We start from the raw sequence: 19,367 nt of genomic DNA, 5'->3' as shown, positions 1-19,367 counted from the left end.
GGGGGGGGGGGGTAAGATTTTAAATTGCATGAATGAGAACTTATGAAGAAAAAAAAGAGAGGATGCTGATACGGATAGAATAAGAGTCTTTATAATGAGATTCTGTGTAAGTTACAAACTTTAAATTTTACAGGGTGCATAGCCAAATCTTTCAACAAAAAATATGCACCTTTTAAGAACTCAAAAAATATTTTTATGCACTATATACATTAACAAAATGCAAAATAATTTTCAAATACTTTAGATGATCATGAGAAAATAACTAGTTCCTGACAAAGAACTCTTTTCTTGATTATATTAGCCATTATAAAATGATCGAGAGATTTTTCGGTTCAACAGCAGAGAGAGGAAAATGAAGTCCGAAATTGAGAATATCTCGCAAAATGCAGCAGAGTTGCACAGGAGACAGCAATAATCTCACTCCGGAAAAGTACTCTTTTTGTCTTGAAAATACATGATTAATGTTTAGGAAATGATAAGTTAAATATACTTACTTTATCTTTGAAATCGTCAATATTTGCTAAAATAGCTCGTTGATAAGTTGATGTTCTAATGTAATCTTGCATCATATTTTGTTGCTGTGAAAGGTATCCATAAAACTGTAGAAAATAAAAAAAAAAGATATAGAAGACATTCTAAGCAACACTTTCTAATAAAGATAAATTTTAGATAATAATCTGAAGACTTAACTATAAACCAGAGAAGATTTTTTGAATCCATGGAGTGAGAGACATTAATATATTAGACAAGAAAAATGTTTCTAAAAATAAAGCTAAAATATGTCAAGTCTAAATAAAATAGATTGATTAATAACCCCACATAAAGTGAACTCTCACTTATGTCTTATGCACCGGTGTAACGGGCCAAGAAAAAAAAGCGCATAAGTGAAAAACTTCAAAATTCTATAACGCAACGTAAATTGCAGTGACAATATGAATAAATTTGTTTCTAAAGATAAAATGTTAATATTTATAGGGTGACCAGGGGTAATTCACGATCACTCTATTTCTGGGGTAAATAATGATCACCTAAGTTTTATTTAAAAAAAAATTTTTTTTCTAAATTTGAAACATGGACAAGAAAGCTTGTACACTTTACTAAGGTATAACTACATTTACTTAATAATAGTTTTTTGTTTAATCTAACAAAATAAGTATCTTTTAAACTGCTTTCTGTATTTTCCATTTCAAAGATGGGTTTCAAAAAGTGCAAATTTCTGCAAAGATCTCCCTCCTTCTCTTAATAATAAATATTTTGAGATACACTTTTTTCATATCAAAGAAAAAGAAAGTAAGCTCTTGTTTAATTGTTTCACATCTACTGTAAACATTATAATTGATTATAGGAAACTATATCAAATGTTGCCCCCGACAGATGGGGTAGGTAATTATTGATCACTGGGGTAATTCCTGATCATTGTCATTTCTTTTCATAAATAGTATTAAAATAAGCTAATAAATAGCTAATTGTCTTTTCTTAAGTAATAGTTCATATTTATCAAGTGGAACGACTATAAAATATATTTTAGCTCAATTTAATCAAAAAATTTGTTTTTAACCGTATGCTAGACAAATGTGTTCGGATTTGTCTTACCTTGCTTCTATCTTAATTTTATATGTGTACATTGTTAGAATAATTTTTAAGTTAATAAATTAACCTAATATAAATATGGTGAGAAATTATAAGCCTAAAAAGGATACTCAGCTTCTAGAAAGCAAAATTAGTTCTAGTAATTAAAATTTCTTAATTAGTAAATTTCTTTTAATGATTGAAAATGAAAATTTCAGTGTGAGTGCTGCTGCCAGAGCTGTTGACATACCTTTCTTAACTTTACACTCTCCCTTAATGAAGTTACAAAATACAGCAAAAGTACCCCATGTGGGAACTCTTTCTTATATTCCAGCAGAACATGAAAATGAGTTGGCTGCTTGCCTAAAATGTATGGCACGATTAAAAGATTTTTGGAAAATTTAAATTATTAGCCTTTATTTCTGCTTTTTAAATAAATTGTTTTATTAGCTGCTTAAACATATATTTTTGGTTTATTTGTTTGATCTTGATGTCTTATTTGTTAATTACCACTGTATAATTATTTTTAAACAGCTCCTTTGTGATAAAAACTGGTGATCAGTAATTACCCCAGAAGTGATCAGGAATTACCCCAGAAAGGAACAAGAGAAGAGGTAATTCCTGATCACTAAAAATTTAAAATATTTTAAATTCTAATTAGATTTTCAAACAAAACAAGGTAGCCTAGGACTCATCTCATATAGCCTCAAACTTCCAGTAAATATTATAATTCTATCTTGAATAGTTTTCTTACAAAATAGATGTTCACATTTTTTGATCAGGAATTACCCCAGGTCACCCTACTGTTTTGGTATTTACTATAACTATACAAATAAAAAATTTATCATAGCTTAAGACAAATTATTTTCTTACAAAATAATCTTAATACATGTTTGCATTTGTTTTTGACGACGTATTTAAAAAACAGTTTTTTTTTTCAGTTCATATAAATGTGATAAGGAGGAGTTTCAGAAGCAAAATTAAATTGTAAATAGTCACGAATAGTGTCTCAAGCTTCTAATATTGCTGTGTGATTTGGAGGAACTTTATCATCCTCGTCAGTATCATCAAAAAATTTGAGTTTTATGGGAGGGGGTGAAACATCACATGATAAATTTTAAGAAAAGTACTAAACGTCATAATATGCTTCACAATAAGTTGAACCGCCTCTTATTTACTAATGATGTCCATCTGACTGCAAGTAAGTGATTGCGGTCTCTTTCATCTTTCGTATTCCAGGTGTCTTCTTATTCTAGAAAACAGCATGGGTGTAAAACTAACCTCTGGACAAGAGGAATAGTCATTTTCTTGAAGATGAATGGGCTTTCATTGTTGCTGGTGCAACAGATAAGACACACTATTTAAAATTCTAGAAAGAATGTCTTTCCAGAAACAGCAATAATGAAAAGGTCACAGGGGGAAGAAAATTCAATGGGATATAACAACATATATTTCTTTTTATCTGTAACAAGGATTGCTTATTAGCCTCATTTTCGATTTAAAACATTTTATTTTAGAAAAAGAAAAAAATATTTAAAGGATAAAAAAATTAAAATGCTAGCCTAGAATTTCGGCGCATTATTGAAAAATTTATTTTTAGAGCGACGCATAAATGAAGGACGTTTACCATTATTTTCATACCTTATGTACTGGGACCTGTAAAAATCGTCGTATAAATGAAAAAGGTGCATAAAAGAGGTGGTGCATAAGTGAGAGGGCACTGTAAATATTTATTTATTAATAGATAATTTTGAAATTGTTTTTGCTCAATAACTGTACCAAAACAGATTTTCATATACTTTTTTTGATTGTTTGAGAGTAGTAAAAAAAAACAAATGAAATTCTTATCATGCATCCAAAAACTTCTTTTAGCTAATGAGCAAGCGTCGATTAATTATTAAAACACCAATAAATTAACTATACTTTTGTATCATCTTTTGCATTTAGTAAATTCTAAACTTCAATTTTTATTCAGAGAAAATATTTTAGCTGCAATTTTCAACTTCCATGGTTAGAAGAAAATACTCCAACAATTACAAATATATATTTATATACATAGTCTATAAGAAAAATCCAATTATAAGACACTCAATGTTGACTAAATTAGATAACACAACATCAATACTGTCATACAATTAAAAAAAAATAAAAAAACTTAAAGGCTTCTCAAAAAAAGTAGCATTCATGTTACTTTTTTAACTACAGCAGAATTGTATGCTTGTAAAATAAAGCAAATATCATGTTTGTACTATGATGTACACTAGTACTATAAATGTACAAATACATGTACACTAGTACTATAAATTTGTAAGAGTTTACAGGGGTCTGTTTAGAAGAAATTTTGGTCCGTTAACGGACCCTTCACAAAATATCTTTTCATAAAAACAGACCCTTCACAAAATATTTTAACTTAAAAATGGACCCTTCACAAAATAATTTATCTTTTAATCAGACCCTTCACAGATTTGTTTATCTTCATCATTGTTTTGTAAATCGAATAAACCCTTCCCAGGAAGGGGGGGGAGAAAAACAGATGTAAACGAACTAAATTTTGTTTTCGGCAGACGCCTCTTCCTTTATTCGTCCGAAATGAATATTCTGCATTCAGCAGTATAGGCTAAATACCAAATATTAGCATTGTTGCATTGCTAATTTAGTAGCTGCAATTGCTGTTTATTTTTCAAAATTTAATTTTTTTAATTATAATTTTACAGTGTTGAGCATAATCTTGTATGTCTTTACAATTTAAAAACTCCTTGAAAAAGTTTTTTTTGCAACAACGGACCCTATTTACACAAATTCGCAAAAGCGCACCCTGGTTGAAAGAATGAGACTTAACGTTTATTTTATATTCACAAATTACGACTCATTTTTTCACAATTTTACAAAAACGGATCTTTCACAAAATGTCTGGACAGACTCCTGGTTTATGTTTCAGATACCTAACTCAACTTTAATATTGTATTTTAATAAATATACAAAGGTAATAAAGTTATTAATAGAGAATAAAAGCTAATTACGTTGAAACAGCAATATTTATTTTTAAATTTTCTCAGATATCAACTATTTTGGGGGGGNTTTGGGGGGGGGGGGGAGTAGACAGCTTACATGCTTGGAAAATATTTTCTTAAAAATTGATAAGATCATGCATTCAAACCTACCTGAAAATACTGAGTAGCTGAAGAATCATCAGTACGGATAGAAAACATAGAATTTCTGCCATTACGAAATCCATCAATAATTGTTTTAAACCTTGACAGATCTGCAACATTAATTAAAAAATAACATTATCACTAATATTCAGAATAAAATTTCAATAAGTCAAAATGCTTAATAATTTGAAATATTTTTTGCTTTTAGAATGCTTTGAGCTGTCGAAGTTTTAAGTCAATTTCAAAAATACCATAGAGTGTTACTGGTCAGACTATACGGTAGATAATTCGAACTTCTTTTCAAATATGGAAATTTCTTTTTACAGCTTTAAATCGAAGAAATTGGTGCATAAGTATTTTAAATACTTTAGAAATTAGAGAGAAAAAAATAATTTGTTAAACAAAGAAATAAGCACACATGGCGAAATAATGAGAATAAGAAATAAATCGATAGGCCAGGGAGAAATAAAAGTTAAAATCAATCGGTTAACAGGTTTTTTTTTTTAAATTTCATACTATCAAAAAAATTAAGTTCCTGAAGTTTGTGACATCAAGGTTAGATAATTTTTTAAAAAATAAAAACTAATGTACCTAATAAAGGAAATATTCATGCTGAGAAACTTTTTTTCACAGCTATGTTTCAGAAACTAAATAAATTTTAAAGTAAAAATTTTAACACAGGTTAGTGTTAAAAGGCTACTGTAATTAACTATAAAAATTAACAATAAAACATAAATTTTCAAAGTTATAATTAAGGCAAATTTTACTCATTCTTAAGACTATAACATTAAAAAACAATAAACATAAATTCTTATCAATTCTAATAACTAAAAAGCTATGCGGACAAATAAAATTAAAATATCTTTTACCATTAACATTTCTAAACTGTAAATGGACAGTAGAGACTTCTTTGCTTATTACATAACAATGGCTTCCTAATTTTGCTCCATCAGTATCTTTATCAAACACTATTTCAAGGAGAGAATCTGGACCATTGGTACCAGCTAGAAAGAGATTCAATATTTTATATCTTATATTTCTTTTTCTTTAAAAAATCTAAAAACAATTACATAAAATAGATCTTACATTATTAATTTACACACACATATATATCAGGGGTCTATCTATGTTTTTCTGAGAGGTACCTATTTTGTGAAAATTTAGACATAATTTCTGAAAAATTAAAAAATCAACACAAAAATATGGATTTATCGTTTCTCTTAAGAAAAAGTATTTTGTGAAACTACCCTTTTTCCTAAAGTTGAATTTGTGAAACTACCGCTGGAATGAAATTGTGAAGGTATCGCTAAACGGTAGTAAATTCGGCCTGGACAGACCCCTGTATGTCTGTATATATATATATATATCAGGAGTATGTCCAGACATTTTGTGAAAGGTCCATTTTTGAAAAATTGTGAAAAAATTACTCGTAATTTGCGAATATAAAATAAATGTTAAGTCACATTCTTTCAACCAGGGTTCGCTTTTGTGAATTTGTGCAAACAGGGTCCGTTATTGCAAAAAAACTTTTTCAAGGAGTTTTTAAATTGTAAAGACATACAAGATCATGCTCAACACTGTAAAATTATAATTAAGAAAATTGCATTTTAAAAAATAAACAGCAGCTGCAGCTACTAAATTAGCGATGTAACATATAAATATTTGGTATTTAGCCTATACTGCTGAAGGCAGAATATTAATTTCGGACAAATAAAGGAAGAAGCGTCTGCATAAGACAAAATTTAGTTTGTTTACATGTCTTTCTTCCCCCCCTCCCTTCCTGGGAAGGGTTTATTCGATTAACAAAACAATAATGAAGATAAACAAATTTGTGAAGGGTCCGATTAAAAGATAAATTATTTTGTGAAGGGTCCGTTTTTAAGTTAAAATATTTTGTGAGGGGTTCGTTTTTATGAAAAGATATTTTGTGAAGGGTCCGTTAACGGACCCAAATTTCTTCTAAACAGACCCCTGTACATATATAAATAAAACAATAACATTATTCAATTAAAATAATACATATAAATTTATAATATAAAAGAACTACCCCTGTGGCAGAACTTTTCTAGGCTTTCTGAAACAAACTTCCCTAGCACATATATATTTCGCTTTAAGATACTTTTAATTATAACCCCTGTGGCAGAATTTTTTCGGGCTTTCTGTGACATATCATCCAATACTAATATCTTTCTGCAAGATATTTAAAAATAAATATACATGTTACTAATTTAAAATATGAGAAACGTTAACTTCAAAAAATAAATAAATCAGATCAAATAAAATAATTTTTTAAATTGAATATTTAATTTTTTTATAATTCTAATATTATGGGTGTCATTATAACATTTCGCACATTTTGTAATTCTTCATCACATTAAATTTTTTTTAAAAAAATAGTGAATTCCGTAGCAGTAACTGCCGGGGAAAAAAAAGAAAAAAAGATTGACAGCGAAATCATACAAATTGGACTCTTCAATAGAGGTTACTAAATGTGTGTTTTCATTTCAAGATTCAGTTGTGGTAATAAATAATATTGTATTAATAATATTGCATTGGAAATGTCAGGTTTTAAAAGCTGTGTGCAAATCAGCAGTAATAACTGCATGAAAAAATAGAAAGAAAATTTCTACAGAAAACAAAACCAAATTTTTTACTTCATTATTCTTTATTTTTCATCATTCTCAATTGAAAATAGAAAAATCATAAGCATTTTTTTCCCACTCCGATGCGCAAGCGCAATAAAGACATCTTTTGAATATAATTCTAAAGAAAAGATAAAATCTTTCGAAAATTTCTTCTGAAAAGAAAAGCTAAATTTTTTCTTCCCTAAGGTAAAATCTTTCTGCAAGAACTCAGTAACCATCTGCGACAATGTTGCCACGATTTTGCCAAGGGGATTAAAACAATTACTCATTTAAAATAACAATAACGTTGTATTTACAGAAGAAAGTATCGAATAAAAATGTATAATAATTTTTAATCGTATAAGCAATATTTTTTTAATTCTAATATATTATAGGTGATATTCTTACATTTTGTAGGTTGAAAAACGCATTAATTATTTCCTCTTTCGAATTTTGTAAATCATTACACAAAATTAAAATTCTTAAATTAATTAAACGATAATAAATTAAAATTCATACATAAATTTAAAATAGTAAAATCCATGTAGTAATTCGCAAAATAATGATCACGAGAGTAGGATACTTTAAGAAAAAGAGATACTCAACTAAGTTTATGTAAAATATGGGAAAAAATGAAAGAAAGAACATCATTTCTAGAGCAAACACTTTTAAACTTTCACGATTTCTGAATTTTTTTATTTTATATTATAAATTTGAAATTCTAGCTGCTGAAGTTAGTCAATACAGATGTTCTTCAAAAATCTTAAATGAGAATAGAAAAATAATAGATTATTTCTTTCCTCTCCAATGCGCAAGAGAAACATCTTAGAAAAAAATTCTGCAGGAAAATCTTTTTTCAAAAATTATGCAGAAAGGAAAACAAAAACTTTTCCCTTCCCAAATGAAAAATCGTTTTGCAAAAACTCAGTAACGGTATGCGATATTGTCGCCGTGCGGTCACAATTTTGCCACGGGGGGGACTACGAACTTTTGACATTTCAAAATTATTTTCAGTTCATCGAGAGCATTAAAAAAAAAAGATTTCACATATTTTTATTTAATAGATAGTCCAAAAAACTAGGTTGGGTTTTCGACATCAAAAACTGGTTTGACATATGATACATAAAAAAACTATAGAAGTGTCAAAAACTGCCGAAATCTGACAAGAGTTGCCAAAAACAGATAACACTTTATTAGAAGTTAAATCATGCAAAATGTTCACATTATAATTACAACATATATATCATCTGTAAAAAATATAGGCAAAGTCATTACAACTATTAACTGGTTTTCTAAAATCATGATACCATTAATATCAATATTATTTGCTACAATAACTATTTGGTTCAAATTACAGGTAATGAGTTGTTATGAATCTAAACATGGATTTTAATTCTTTCATGTCACAACTTAGGCAGATTTTTTAAATAAAGTCAAATTAAAATGGTCTTCAATAATTGTCTGATCTCACCTTGAGAATTTTTTTATTCTCAATATTAGTCATTACTCATGTGTACATGAATATTACCCAGAGGTCTGTTTAGAAGAAATCTGTGTCCGTTAACGGACCCTTCACAAAATATTTCAGCTTAAAAACAGATCCTTCACAAAATGATTTATCTTTTAATTGGACCCTTCACAAATCTGTTTATCTTCATTATCGTTTTGTTAATCAGAAAAACCCTTCCCGGGGGGCGGGGGGAGAAAGATGGTTCAAGACAAACTAAGTTTCCCTAAGTTTATATTCCAAATGTTGTATTTTAAGAAAATATTTTTACTTTTACAAACATCGTGTGCACTTTCTTAATAATATTAAATCATAATTTTGTTTGTAAATAAATAATTGATCAATTTATATTTATTCATAAATTAATTATTAAAATATTATGTAAAAAAAAATTAATTTCTGACAATTTTTATTATAAAATATTATAAATTTAAGAATTTGAAGAAGTTTACTTAATGTGTATTCGAAATGATAGCTTACTAAGTTGTGCTATTTAAAATAAGTCATTTGAAATTATTAAAAATGTGAGTGATTTTGTTTCCATTATTTGTCTGAAATGAATATTCTATGTTGAACAGTGTAGGCTAAATACCAAATAACAGGACCCTATTTGCACAAATTCACAAAAGCAGGACCCTGGTTGAAAGAATGTGACTTAATGCTTATTTTATATTCACAAATTATGAATTGTTTTTTCACAATTTTACAAAAACAGGTTCTTTCACAAAATGTCTGGACAGACCCCTGTTATCTATAAATCATGAATATAATATATTCACTGATGAATAAAGTAATTCAAATTTAGGAAAATATAAATGATTGCTTTAATGAATCTTTGAAACTGAAATGTCTACACTGAATAAACAAACACTGCTACTACACTGAATAATTGTCTACACTGAAATAAACAAAGCAACAATAATGAGTTCTTTTAGTCATTCAATTTATAAGTGTAATTAAGCTATCAATATTTAGCACAAATATTGGAATAAACTTTTTATAAGATGACAAAATTCTCGATTTTCATGACAAAATAAACATAGCTGTACATTATTTTATAAATATTTTTACCTAAAATTGCTTCATATTTATAATAACTTGATATTTATAATAATTGTATTTTTACACCTAAATTAAAGCTTTCAAGAATAATTAAAAAACTAAGTTAAAAAGGTTTTTATAACATGATGGTTAAATCCAGATAATACTGCTGATTATACAATAGATTTAGGTAATTTATTTTTATGTAAATAAATTTGTCTGTGCAATTGTTACACTAACTTAACATCTCGCAATAAATCACACTGTAAGGCCAATAAATTAAATTTAATGATTTTTTAAAAATTAAATGTTTCCCATTCAATTCTGGAAAACAATATTCCTTTTTATCACTTGTCATTACAAAATTCCAGAAACTTCAATAAGTAATGAATTCAAAGATATCATTTCACTTCTTTAGATTTTTAATACGATATTAACTTTATTATTTAATGAAAGAGTTTACACATTTTTTATTACACAATATTAGCAAATAGTATAAAGTAGGGTGACCCGGGATAATTCATGATCACTCTGTTTCTGGGGTAAATAATGATCACCTAAGTTATATTTAAAAAAATAAATTTTTTTTAAATTTGAGGCATGGACAAGAATGCTTGTACACTTTACTAAAGTATAACTACATTTACTTAATAATAGATATAGTATTTTTGNTAACAAAATAAGTATCTTTTAAACTGCTTTCTGTATTTTCAATTTCAAAGATGGGTTTCAAAATGTGCACATTTCTGCAAAGATCCCCCTCCTTCTCTTAATAATAAATATTTTGAGTTACTTTATATTTCTTTGATATAAAAATAGTGTAAGCTTTTGTTTAATTGTTTCACATCTAGTATAAACATTATAATTGATTATAGAAAACTGTATCAAATGTTGCCCACTACAGATGGGGTAATTATTGATCAATGGGGTAATTCCTGATCACTGTCATTTCTTCTTATAAATAGTATATAAAATAGCTAATTGTCTTTTCTTAAATAACAGTTCATATTTATTAAGTGGAACAGCTATAAAATATATTTTAACTGTCATCACAAAATTTGTTTTTAATGGTATACAAGACTGTATTCTGATTTGCACCATTTCTGGTTTGTCATACCTTGCTTCTATCTTAATTTTATGTGTGTACATTGTTAGAATAATTTTTAAGTTTATATAAATATGGTGAGAAATTATTAGCCTAAAAAGGATACTAAGCTTCTAGAAAGCAAAATTAGTGAATTTCTTTTAATGATTGAAAATGAAAATTTCAATGTGAGAGCTGCTGCCAGAGCTGTTGAGTTGACATACCTTACTTTACTTTACACTCTCACTTAATGAAGTTAAAAAATCCAGCAAAAGTAAACCATGACGGAACTCTCTTATATTTCAGCAGAACATGAGAATGAGTTGGCTGATTGCCTAAAATGTATGGCATGATGCAAAGATTTTTNAAAATAATGTGCCTAGTAAAGGAAATATTCATGCTGAGAAACTTTTTTTCACAGCTATGCTTCTGAAACTAAATTAATTTTAAAGTAAAAATTTTAACACAGGTTAGTGTTAAAAGGCTACTGTAATTAACTATAAAAATTAACAATAAAAACATAAATTTTCAAAGTTATAATTAAGGCAAATTTTACTCAAGCTTAAGAATATAACATTAAAAAACAATAAACATAAATTCAATTCTTATCAATTCTAATAACTAAAAAGCTATGCAAACAAATAAAATTAAAATATCTTTTACCATTAACATTTCTAAACTGTAAATGGACAGTAGAGACTTCTTTGCTTATTACATAACAATGGCTTCCTAATTTTGCTCCATCAGTATCTTTATCAAACACTATTTCAAGGAGAGAATCGGGACCATTGGTTCCAGCTAGAAAGAGGAGATATAATATTTTATACGTCATATTTCTTTTTCTTTAAAAAATCTAAAAACAATAATATAAAATAGATCTTACATTATTAATACACACACACATATATATGCCAGGGGTCTGTCTAGGTTTTTCTGAGAGGTACCTATTTTGTGAAAATTTAGACATAATTTGTAAAAAATTAAAAATTATATTAAGAAATCAACACAAAAATATGGATTTATTGTTTCTCTTAAGAAAAAGTATTTTGTGAAACTACCCTTTTTCCTAAAGTTGAATTTGTGAAACTACCGTTTTTCCTAAAAATGAAATTGTGAAGGTATCGCTAAATGGTAGTAAATTCGGCCTGGACAGACCCCTATAGGTGTATATATATATACATATATAAAACAATAACAATATTCAGTTAAAATAATACACGTTAATTTATAATAATATAAAAGAATTACCCCTGTGGCAGAACTTTTCTAGGCTTTCTGAGACAAACTTCCCTAGCACTTATATATTTCGCTTTAAGATACTTTTAATTATAACCCCTGTGGCAGAATTTTTTCGGGCTTTCTGTGACATACCACTCTAATACTAATATCTTTTAGCAAGATATATAAAAATAAATATACATGTTACTAATTAAAGTAACAGAAGCGTTAACTTCAAAAAATAAATAAATATTATGGGCAACATTATCACATTTCTCACATTTTGTAATTCACCATCACATTAAAAAAATTTTTAAAAGATCGTGAAATCCGTAACAGTAACCACCGGGGGGAAAAGATTGACGGCGAAATCACACAAATTGGACTCTTCAACGGGGGTTACTAAATGCGTGTTTTCATTTCGAGATTCAGTTGTTGTAATAAATAATATTGTATTAATAATATTGTATTGGAAATGCCTGATTTTAAAAGTTATGTGCAAATCAGTAGTAATAACTGCATGAAAAAAATAGAAAGAAAATTTTTACAGAAAACAGAACCAAATTTTTTACTTCATTATTCTTTATTTTTCATCATTCTCAAATGAAAAATCATAAGCATTTTTCCCCAACTCCGATGCGCAAGGGAGACATCTTTTGAATATAATACTGAAGAAAAGATAAAATCTTTCGAAAATTTCTGCAGAAAAGAAAAGCTAAATTTTTTTTCTTCCCTAAGGTAAAATCTTTCTGCAAGAACTCAGTAACCATCTGCGACAATGTTGCCACGATTCCACCTCGGGGATTAAAACAATTACTTATTTAAAGTAGCAATAACGTTGTATTTACAGAAGTACAGAATAAAAATTTATAACACTTTTTAATCGTAAAAGCAATATTAATTTAGTTTTATGTAAATAAATTAGTATCTGTGCAATTGTCATACTAACTTTACATCTCACGATAAATCACACTGTACGGCCAATAAATCATATTGAAGGATGCTCATTTCTGGAAAACTTATTCTTTTTTATCACTTGTCATCACAAAATTCTAGAAACTTCAATGAGATATGATTTCAAAGAAATTATTTCACTGCTTCTGATTTTTAACACAATATTAACTCTATTATTTAACAAAAGAGTTCACACATCTTTTATTACACAATATTAGCAAATAGTATAAAGTATTGTCTCATTTGAAGCACTATCTTACTTTTTAATTCATATCGTCCAAATTAGGTTCGGTTATAATGTAATTGAAATACATTATTTGAAGGAAAATTGGCTCTGTTACATTAAAATAGAAGAAGAATATTTATGGACAAAACATTTCGGAATACTAACTAAAAGTAAACAAAATCGGATAAAATTAGAAAAATGGTCTATGACGCACGTGTTGAACTTAACAACGAAGCAAGAAAAGCAAATGTTTATAAAATTAGTCAGTCACAAAAATGGAAGTAATTTTAAACATTAAATAAATATAATATGAATACATCGAAACAATAGATCGGGTTAAATTTGTACGAAATCAAAAGCTGTACCAAATATGTGCAATTAAAAAAAAAAACAATTATTTTATATAATCATAATAAAGAAACTTTCATACTCGGTTTAAACACTAAATTTAAATTTTCGAATTCATCAGCAACATGAAGAGTAACGGGGAACGGAATTTTTTCAGTCTTTTGCATGTCTTCTGACAAAGAAGATACAAGCACATCTTCAAATGTGGCAGCCATGTTTATAATGATTAATTAAATAGTAAATGAGATGAAAAAGTTTAAATAGACACTTAGGAAAAGGCGAACACAGCTATTTAAGTTAAATTTATAGACAAAACACGCAAATTGACGAAAAACTCTACGGCTATCATTATAATGACAACACAGAGACAAAGCAACAAACAGGTAAAAGGGTAATTACAGTAAATTGATTTCGATTAAGTTATCGTTTTAAAATTACGGATTTACTCATAAAGAAGAAGGCGACAAGACTTTTCACTTTTTTTAAAAAATTATAGTTCAGTTTATATGAAACCCAATAATCTTTCAGATTGGGTATCAGCTAGCCAATCAGGTATAAAACATTACACTTCCGTAGGTTGATTTCATAATTTATTATCTGTATAGTGATGTTAAGGCTTTTTTTAGATAATATTCAATAATCTGCATCTGGCAAAAATAATCACGTCGTCTGGTCTCTTAAAATTTTGTTTATGTTTCTTAAATCAAAAATATCTGATTATTTCCTCGTCTCGTTGTACCGTTACATTTTGCTTGTTGACTTGATAAAATTCCTTGCTTTTACCGATTCGTAATGAACGATTTATATTTTTCATGTCCTAGGAAAAAAGTTTATTATGTTTAACATTTTCTTATAAGCATATTTTTTTCACTATTTTAATTTAATCCAGTTTCCTAATTTTCCATGGATATTGAAAATTTATAAAACAAAAAAAAAAATAAATAATGCAACCTCTAACGAAAGGCTTTTCGTTCCTAAAAGCAGTAACTTTAAAAAAGAGTTGCAAACTACCCCTTTTAAAAACCTCTTCGTATTTTTCCTTTTCCACTATAAAGACTAAATCCACTGAAAGCAGTATAACAGAAAATGAGTATAAATTTGCTTTGTCATTATTCGAAGGCTTACAGAAAGGTGAACGGAGCTCTCTTGCACGCTCTATAACTCTAGTTGAAACTCAGCATCCTCAAAAAAAAGCTGAAGCTCAATTTTTATTGAGCTTGGTTTTAAAGGAAGCCAAATTAAAGCATCAAAAACTGGGAAAAAAGGGACTTAGTTTCCGAATTGGATTGACAGGACCTCCTGGTGCTGGAAAATCAACATTTATTGAAGCACTTGGCAAACTTCTGACATCCCAAGGCCACAAAGTAGCCGTGTTAGCTGTGGATCCATCATCTTCCACTACCGGTGGATCCTTGCTTGGCGACAAAACTAGAATGCCAGAGCTTTCTAGAGATATAAATGCCTACGTACGACCCTCACCAGCTAGTGGATGCTTAGGTGGCGTTACCAGAAGCACAAATGAAGCAATTGCCTTGTGTGAATGTGCTGGTTATGATGTGATAATAGTCGAAACTGTAGGTGTTGGACAGTCTGAATTTCATGTATCTTACATGGTTGATATGTTTGCAATGATTGTATCGCCTGCTGGGGGTGATGAATTACAAGGCCTTAAAAAGGGTATTGTTGAACTAGTAGATATGGTTGTAGTTAATAAAGCTGATGGTGATTTATTACCCAGCGCTCGAAGAATTCAGACTGAATATTTAAGCGCATTGAAATTTGTTAGACGACGATATCCAGTGTGGAGACCTCTTGTTTTGTGCGTTTCATCACGGACCAAAGATGGTATTGAAAATTTATGGAAAGAGATGCTTAGTTTTGAAAATACTTTGAAAGAATCTGGCGATTTTGAACTGAAACGACAGGAACAATATAATATGTGGATGTGGATTCATATTGAGTATAATTTGTTGGCAGCATTTAAGAAGCATCCGAATGTTAAAGCTTTAGTTTCAGATATGGAAAGAAAAGTTCAAGAAGGGATTATAACACCTGGACAAGCATCTGATATACTGCTGAAAACATTTCTTGAAAAAGATTTGATGAGTTTATAAAAGACAATTTTGATAATGGTTGAGTAATGAAAACTTTATTTTTATTCAATATATATAGCAAATTATATATTTTTATACATAATTGAATATAAAATATAGAATATATCATATTTAAATGTTTCATTATTTGCAGGGAAGGCTTAAAGAAAAATTAAAAGCAACATTTTACAAAAATATCAGGACATTTTTTAACTCCAGACAACTAATAAAATGTGTAAACAAAAACTATAAGAATTATAATTTGCTCTACTTAAGTAAGATCTCAAAAAAAATAGTAACAAATGCCAAAAAGATAGTAACAAAAGTCATTTTTAATTTCAGAAACAGAATTATTAAAACTAAAATTTTAACAGTTTCAAGTATAATTTTTTATAGTACTGTGGATTTAAAATTATATTATTCTCCCATACTGATAATTAGTTAAAATTTATATTAGTGTTCAAGACTTCCTTAATCAACCATATTTTAAAGTTTGGTTTTAATCCTGAAACAAAAACACTTGAATATTCTGCTTCTCAATTTTGTGCAAAAGTAATTTAGAGCAGCGGTTCTTAACCTATGGGTCGCAAAGCATATTTCTTGGGTCGCGCTGAGTTGAACCAAAAAAGTTAGTAATGCACCACATAATGAGTAATATCAACACCTCCTAGAAGAAGTCATTGTGGCTTACTCAGCCTAATTTTGACTTTTTTTTGGGTCGCGACATGAACATATTTCTCAAATTTGGGTTCCGACTTAAAAAGGTTAAGAACCACTGATTTAGAGGATGCTCTTCAATCCAAAATTCTATACGATTGTTGCATTGTTTATTCAAGTCTATCATTTTTAATCGAGTCAGAAAAGAATAAATAATTGTGAAACTACAAACTCTATCCTAATTGATTTGTTCCTATATTTGTGGTAAACAACAATAATAACCCATCAATTCATCACAATTAAATTTGATAATGCAAAATTGTTAATTGAGTTTCTTTTTCCAGAAGCAGTTGAATTTCCAAAGAATTGGATATAATGAATTCTTTTGGAAAGGTTATAAGAGTGAACCATGTGTGTAATTAGTGGATGGTACCTAAGTTTGAACTATCAAATTATGAGGTTTTTTGCTAGCATAAGTATTTGAAAAAGATGTTGGCTCAAAAATACAAATTTTTCAATTCCACAAATCAATCATCCACGTTTATATTCAAAGAAAATTGGTCATTCTGGACACAGACAAAAATCAAGAATATAATGACAAATTTTTTTTATTAGGAATGTCAGAACAACAATTATTTGTATTTTATCTTTTAACTATTCAACTGTTTTGGATGGAGAAAAAAAATAGATAAGTTGATTTTCATATTTGAATTAAAAAATAGCGCTATGTAGGAATTTATTAAACATATTCTCAATGACCAAACTATCAGTATATTGCATTAAATAATATACAAAAGGTTTTTTTTTTTTTTGTAAATTAGAATTAGCATTACAGTTAGAATTTAAAGACTCATGTTTAAAATAAGAAGTTCTAACTTTTTAGATCGTTACCAAATCAATATCAATTAGACAATATCTTGAAATTGAAAAATTTTTTGTATTTATTATTACTTAATAAAATCCTTTTCTTTAAGTATTTATAAATTTATGAGTTTAAATTCACTTATTGGCGATCAAAATGGGCTGCAGGTGGCGTAGAGCAGAACTTGTAGCAGATTTGTAGAGCAGATTTTTTGTGTTTATTATTACTTAATAAAATCCTTTTCTTTAAGTATTTATAAATTTATGAGTTTAAATTCACTTATTGGCGATCAAAATGGGCTGCAGGTGGCGTAGAGCAGAACTCTGTACCTATGGCAACACTTTGCATGCTTTCCCCATTAGCGTGTGGAGAGTCATAGAGGAAGGAAGTACTTTAGTTTCTCTCTTCATTTTCATACAGATTAAAATCTTTTAAGTTGGAAAACTATATGGAACTGAAAACTACATTAAACATAGTTCTGAAGAAAAGCATCACGGAAATTTTAAAAAATATTTTTATTAAATAAAAAAGAGAAATATTAAGAAAAGGGAAAATATCATAGTATATTCCTATACAACTGAAAAGAGGAGGAGAGGGAAAGAAGAAGGGTCAAAGGCATGAAACCAGTCTCTCTCCAGATGGCGTATTCAAGTGTTGCGATCACCAATTTATAATGGTATGTGTTTAAATTCACTTATTTCTGAAAATTGAGTAATTACAGTTATTTTGAAAATAAACAAATTGCCAGATCTTGTTTTAAATGTATTAAAAATATTGAAACTACAACTTTCATTGCTATCTGACTAATTATAAAACATTTTTTAAGGTTTTTCTTTCCTGTAAAGCCGATTCAACTACAATATGCTTACAGCAATTTTATTAATTTTAACTGCTTAGCTACAGAAACTATTTAACTTGAAAGACACGTCTCCTTGATCGGATTTGAAGCATAGAAATTTGAACACTGGAAAAGACCTCAACAAATTCTAATAAATTGGTTATTGATTTCTAGTGATTGAAAAAAGATGATGTAAATAAAATTGGAGAAATATTTTCAAAACTGTTTTATTTAAATATATTAATTTTAATAATTTCTGTTCAAAACCATTTTTTTTTGGGGGGAAGGGGTGGATTTGAAACCTTTGAACCTTTACTGATGAAAGACATTTTTTATCCAAGTATCCAAATTGAGTATAGGAAGAATCAATTTTAAGATTATTTTCATAATCAAATATTTATGAATTTAAAAAGGTATTTAGATTAACAAAGGCATGCAACCAGGAAAAATATTCAATAAAATATTTCAAAATTTGCACTTAAATGTTTTTGCCCTAATATATTTTTTTAATTGTGTTCAATGTTAGTTATCACAAAGAATATCAATTATTTAAAATTATAAAATAAGTTTTTTGTTTATTGATCTAATTTCAATTTAATTTTGGAAAAATTTATTTTGGTCAAATTAAGTGTTGTGCAAAGGCAAAAAATATTTTATAAAGAAAACGTAATAATTGGAAACTTGTTTTTAAAACTTAATAATCATGAGGAGTTAACTTGAAAAATTTATAAGATAACATATATTAAATCTAATAAAATAATATTGATATAACATCATTACCAAAAAAATTTTTAGAGTGCTTAACGACAATATGACCAACTTTAGCTTACTACTGCTATAATTAGGTAAATAGTTTTAAAAGATAGTTTTTAAAAGCAGAACAAGTGTTTTGAGAGACTTTATAGCTATGACTCACAGGTGTGAATTTACCAAACATAATAGGAGAAATTGAATTTTTCAGAAAATAAAAAACTAATTTAAACTTAGTAGAAACAAAGAAAAAGAAACTTGATCTAAATTTAACTAGGTAATCATCTTTAATCAAACTGCACATAAGTATATCAAATAAATAATACTACCAAGATGATCAAAGAATATAATTAATTTAAATATACATGTTTGGAGCATTTCATATTGAAGTGATCATTCAGTTAATTAAATTATCAAACATATCAAAGAATGAATTTCTGTTTA

At 28.0% G+C, this 19,367-nt stretch overlaps 2 protein-coding genes across 2 annotated transcripts in view; one reads left to right on the top strand and one right to left on the bottom strand.

Annotated features, from left to right (window-relative positions):
• LOC107451754 (arginine methyltransferase 4) overlaps window positions 1-14,188 on the bottom strand; it is a gene marked incomplete in the record, with an annotated part of 39,270 nt that extends 25,082 nt beyond the window's left edge. The window contains 4 exon segments of the mRNA XM_071185936.1: window positions 495-599; window positions 4,731-4,831; window positions 11,641-11,775; window positions 13,806-14,188. Of these exon segments, the coding sequence (XP_071042037.1) occupies window positions 495-599; window positions 4,731-4,831; window positions 11,641-11,775; window positions 13,806-13,938 (474 nt within the window).
• A 215-nt stretch (window positions 14,189-14,403) lies between these two features.
• LOC107448170 (methylmalonic aciduria type A homolog, mitochondrial) lies at window positions 14,404-15,947 on the top strand. The gene has a single exon (XM_016063287.3). The coding sequence runs from the start codon at window positions 14,668-14,670 to the stop codon at window positions 15,835-15,837; it is 1,170 nt and encodes a 389-aa protein (XP_015918773.2). The 5' UTR covers window positions 14,404-14,667; the 3' UTR covers window positions 15,838-15,947.
• Window positions 15,948-19,367: the final 3,420 nt, after the last annotated feature.

Source organism: Parasteatoda tepidariorum, chromosome 9 (genome assembly GCF_043381705.1).
Source record: "Parasteatoda tepidariorum isolate YZ-2023 chromosome 9, CAS_Ptep_4.0, whole genome shotgun sequence".
NCBI classification, from domain to species: Eukaryota; Metazoa; Arthropoda; class Arachnida; order Araneae; family Theridiidae; genus Parasteatoda; species Parasteatoda tepidariorum.
The sequence above is the reverse complement of the archived record's forward strand: the minus strand, read 5'-3'. Positions and strand labels throughout refer to the sequence as shown.

Excerpts from the sequence above, each read along its gene's own strand:
- LOC107448170 (XM_016063287.3), top strand. The coding sequence starts at position 14,668 with ATGCAACCTCTAACGAAAGGCTTTTCGTTCCTAAAAGCAGTAACTTTA.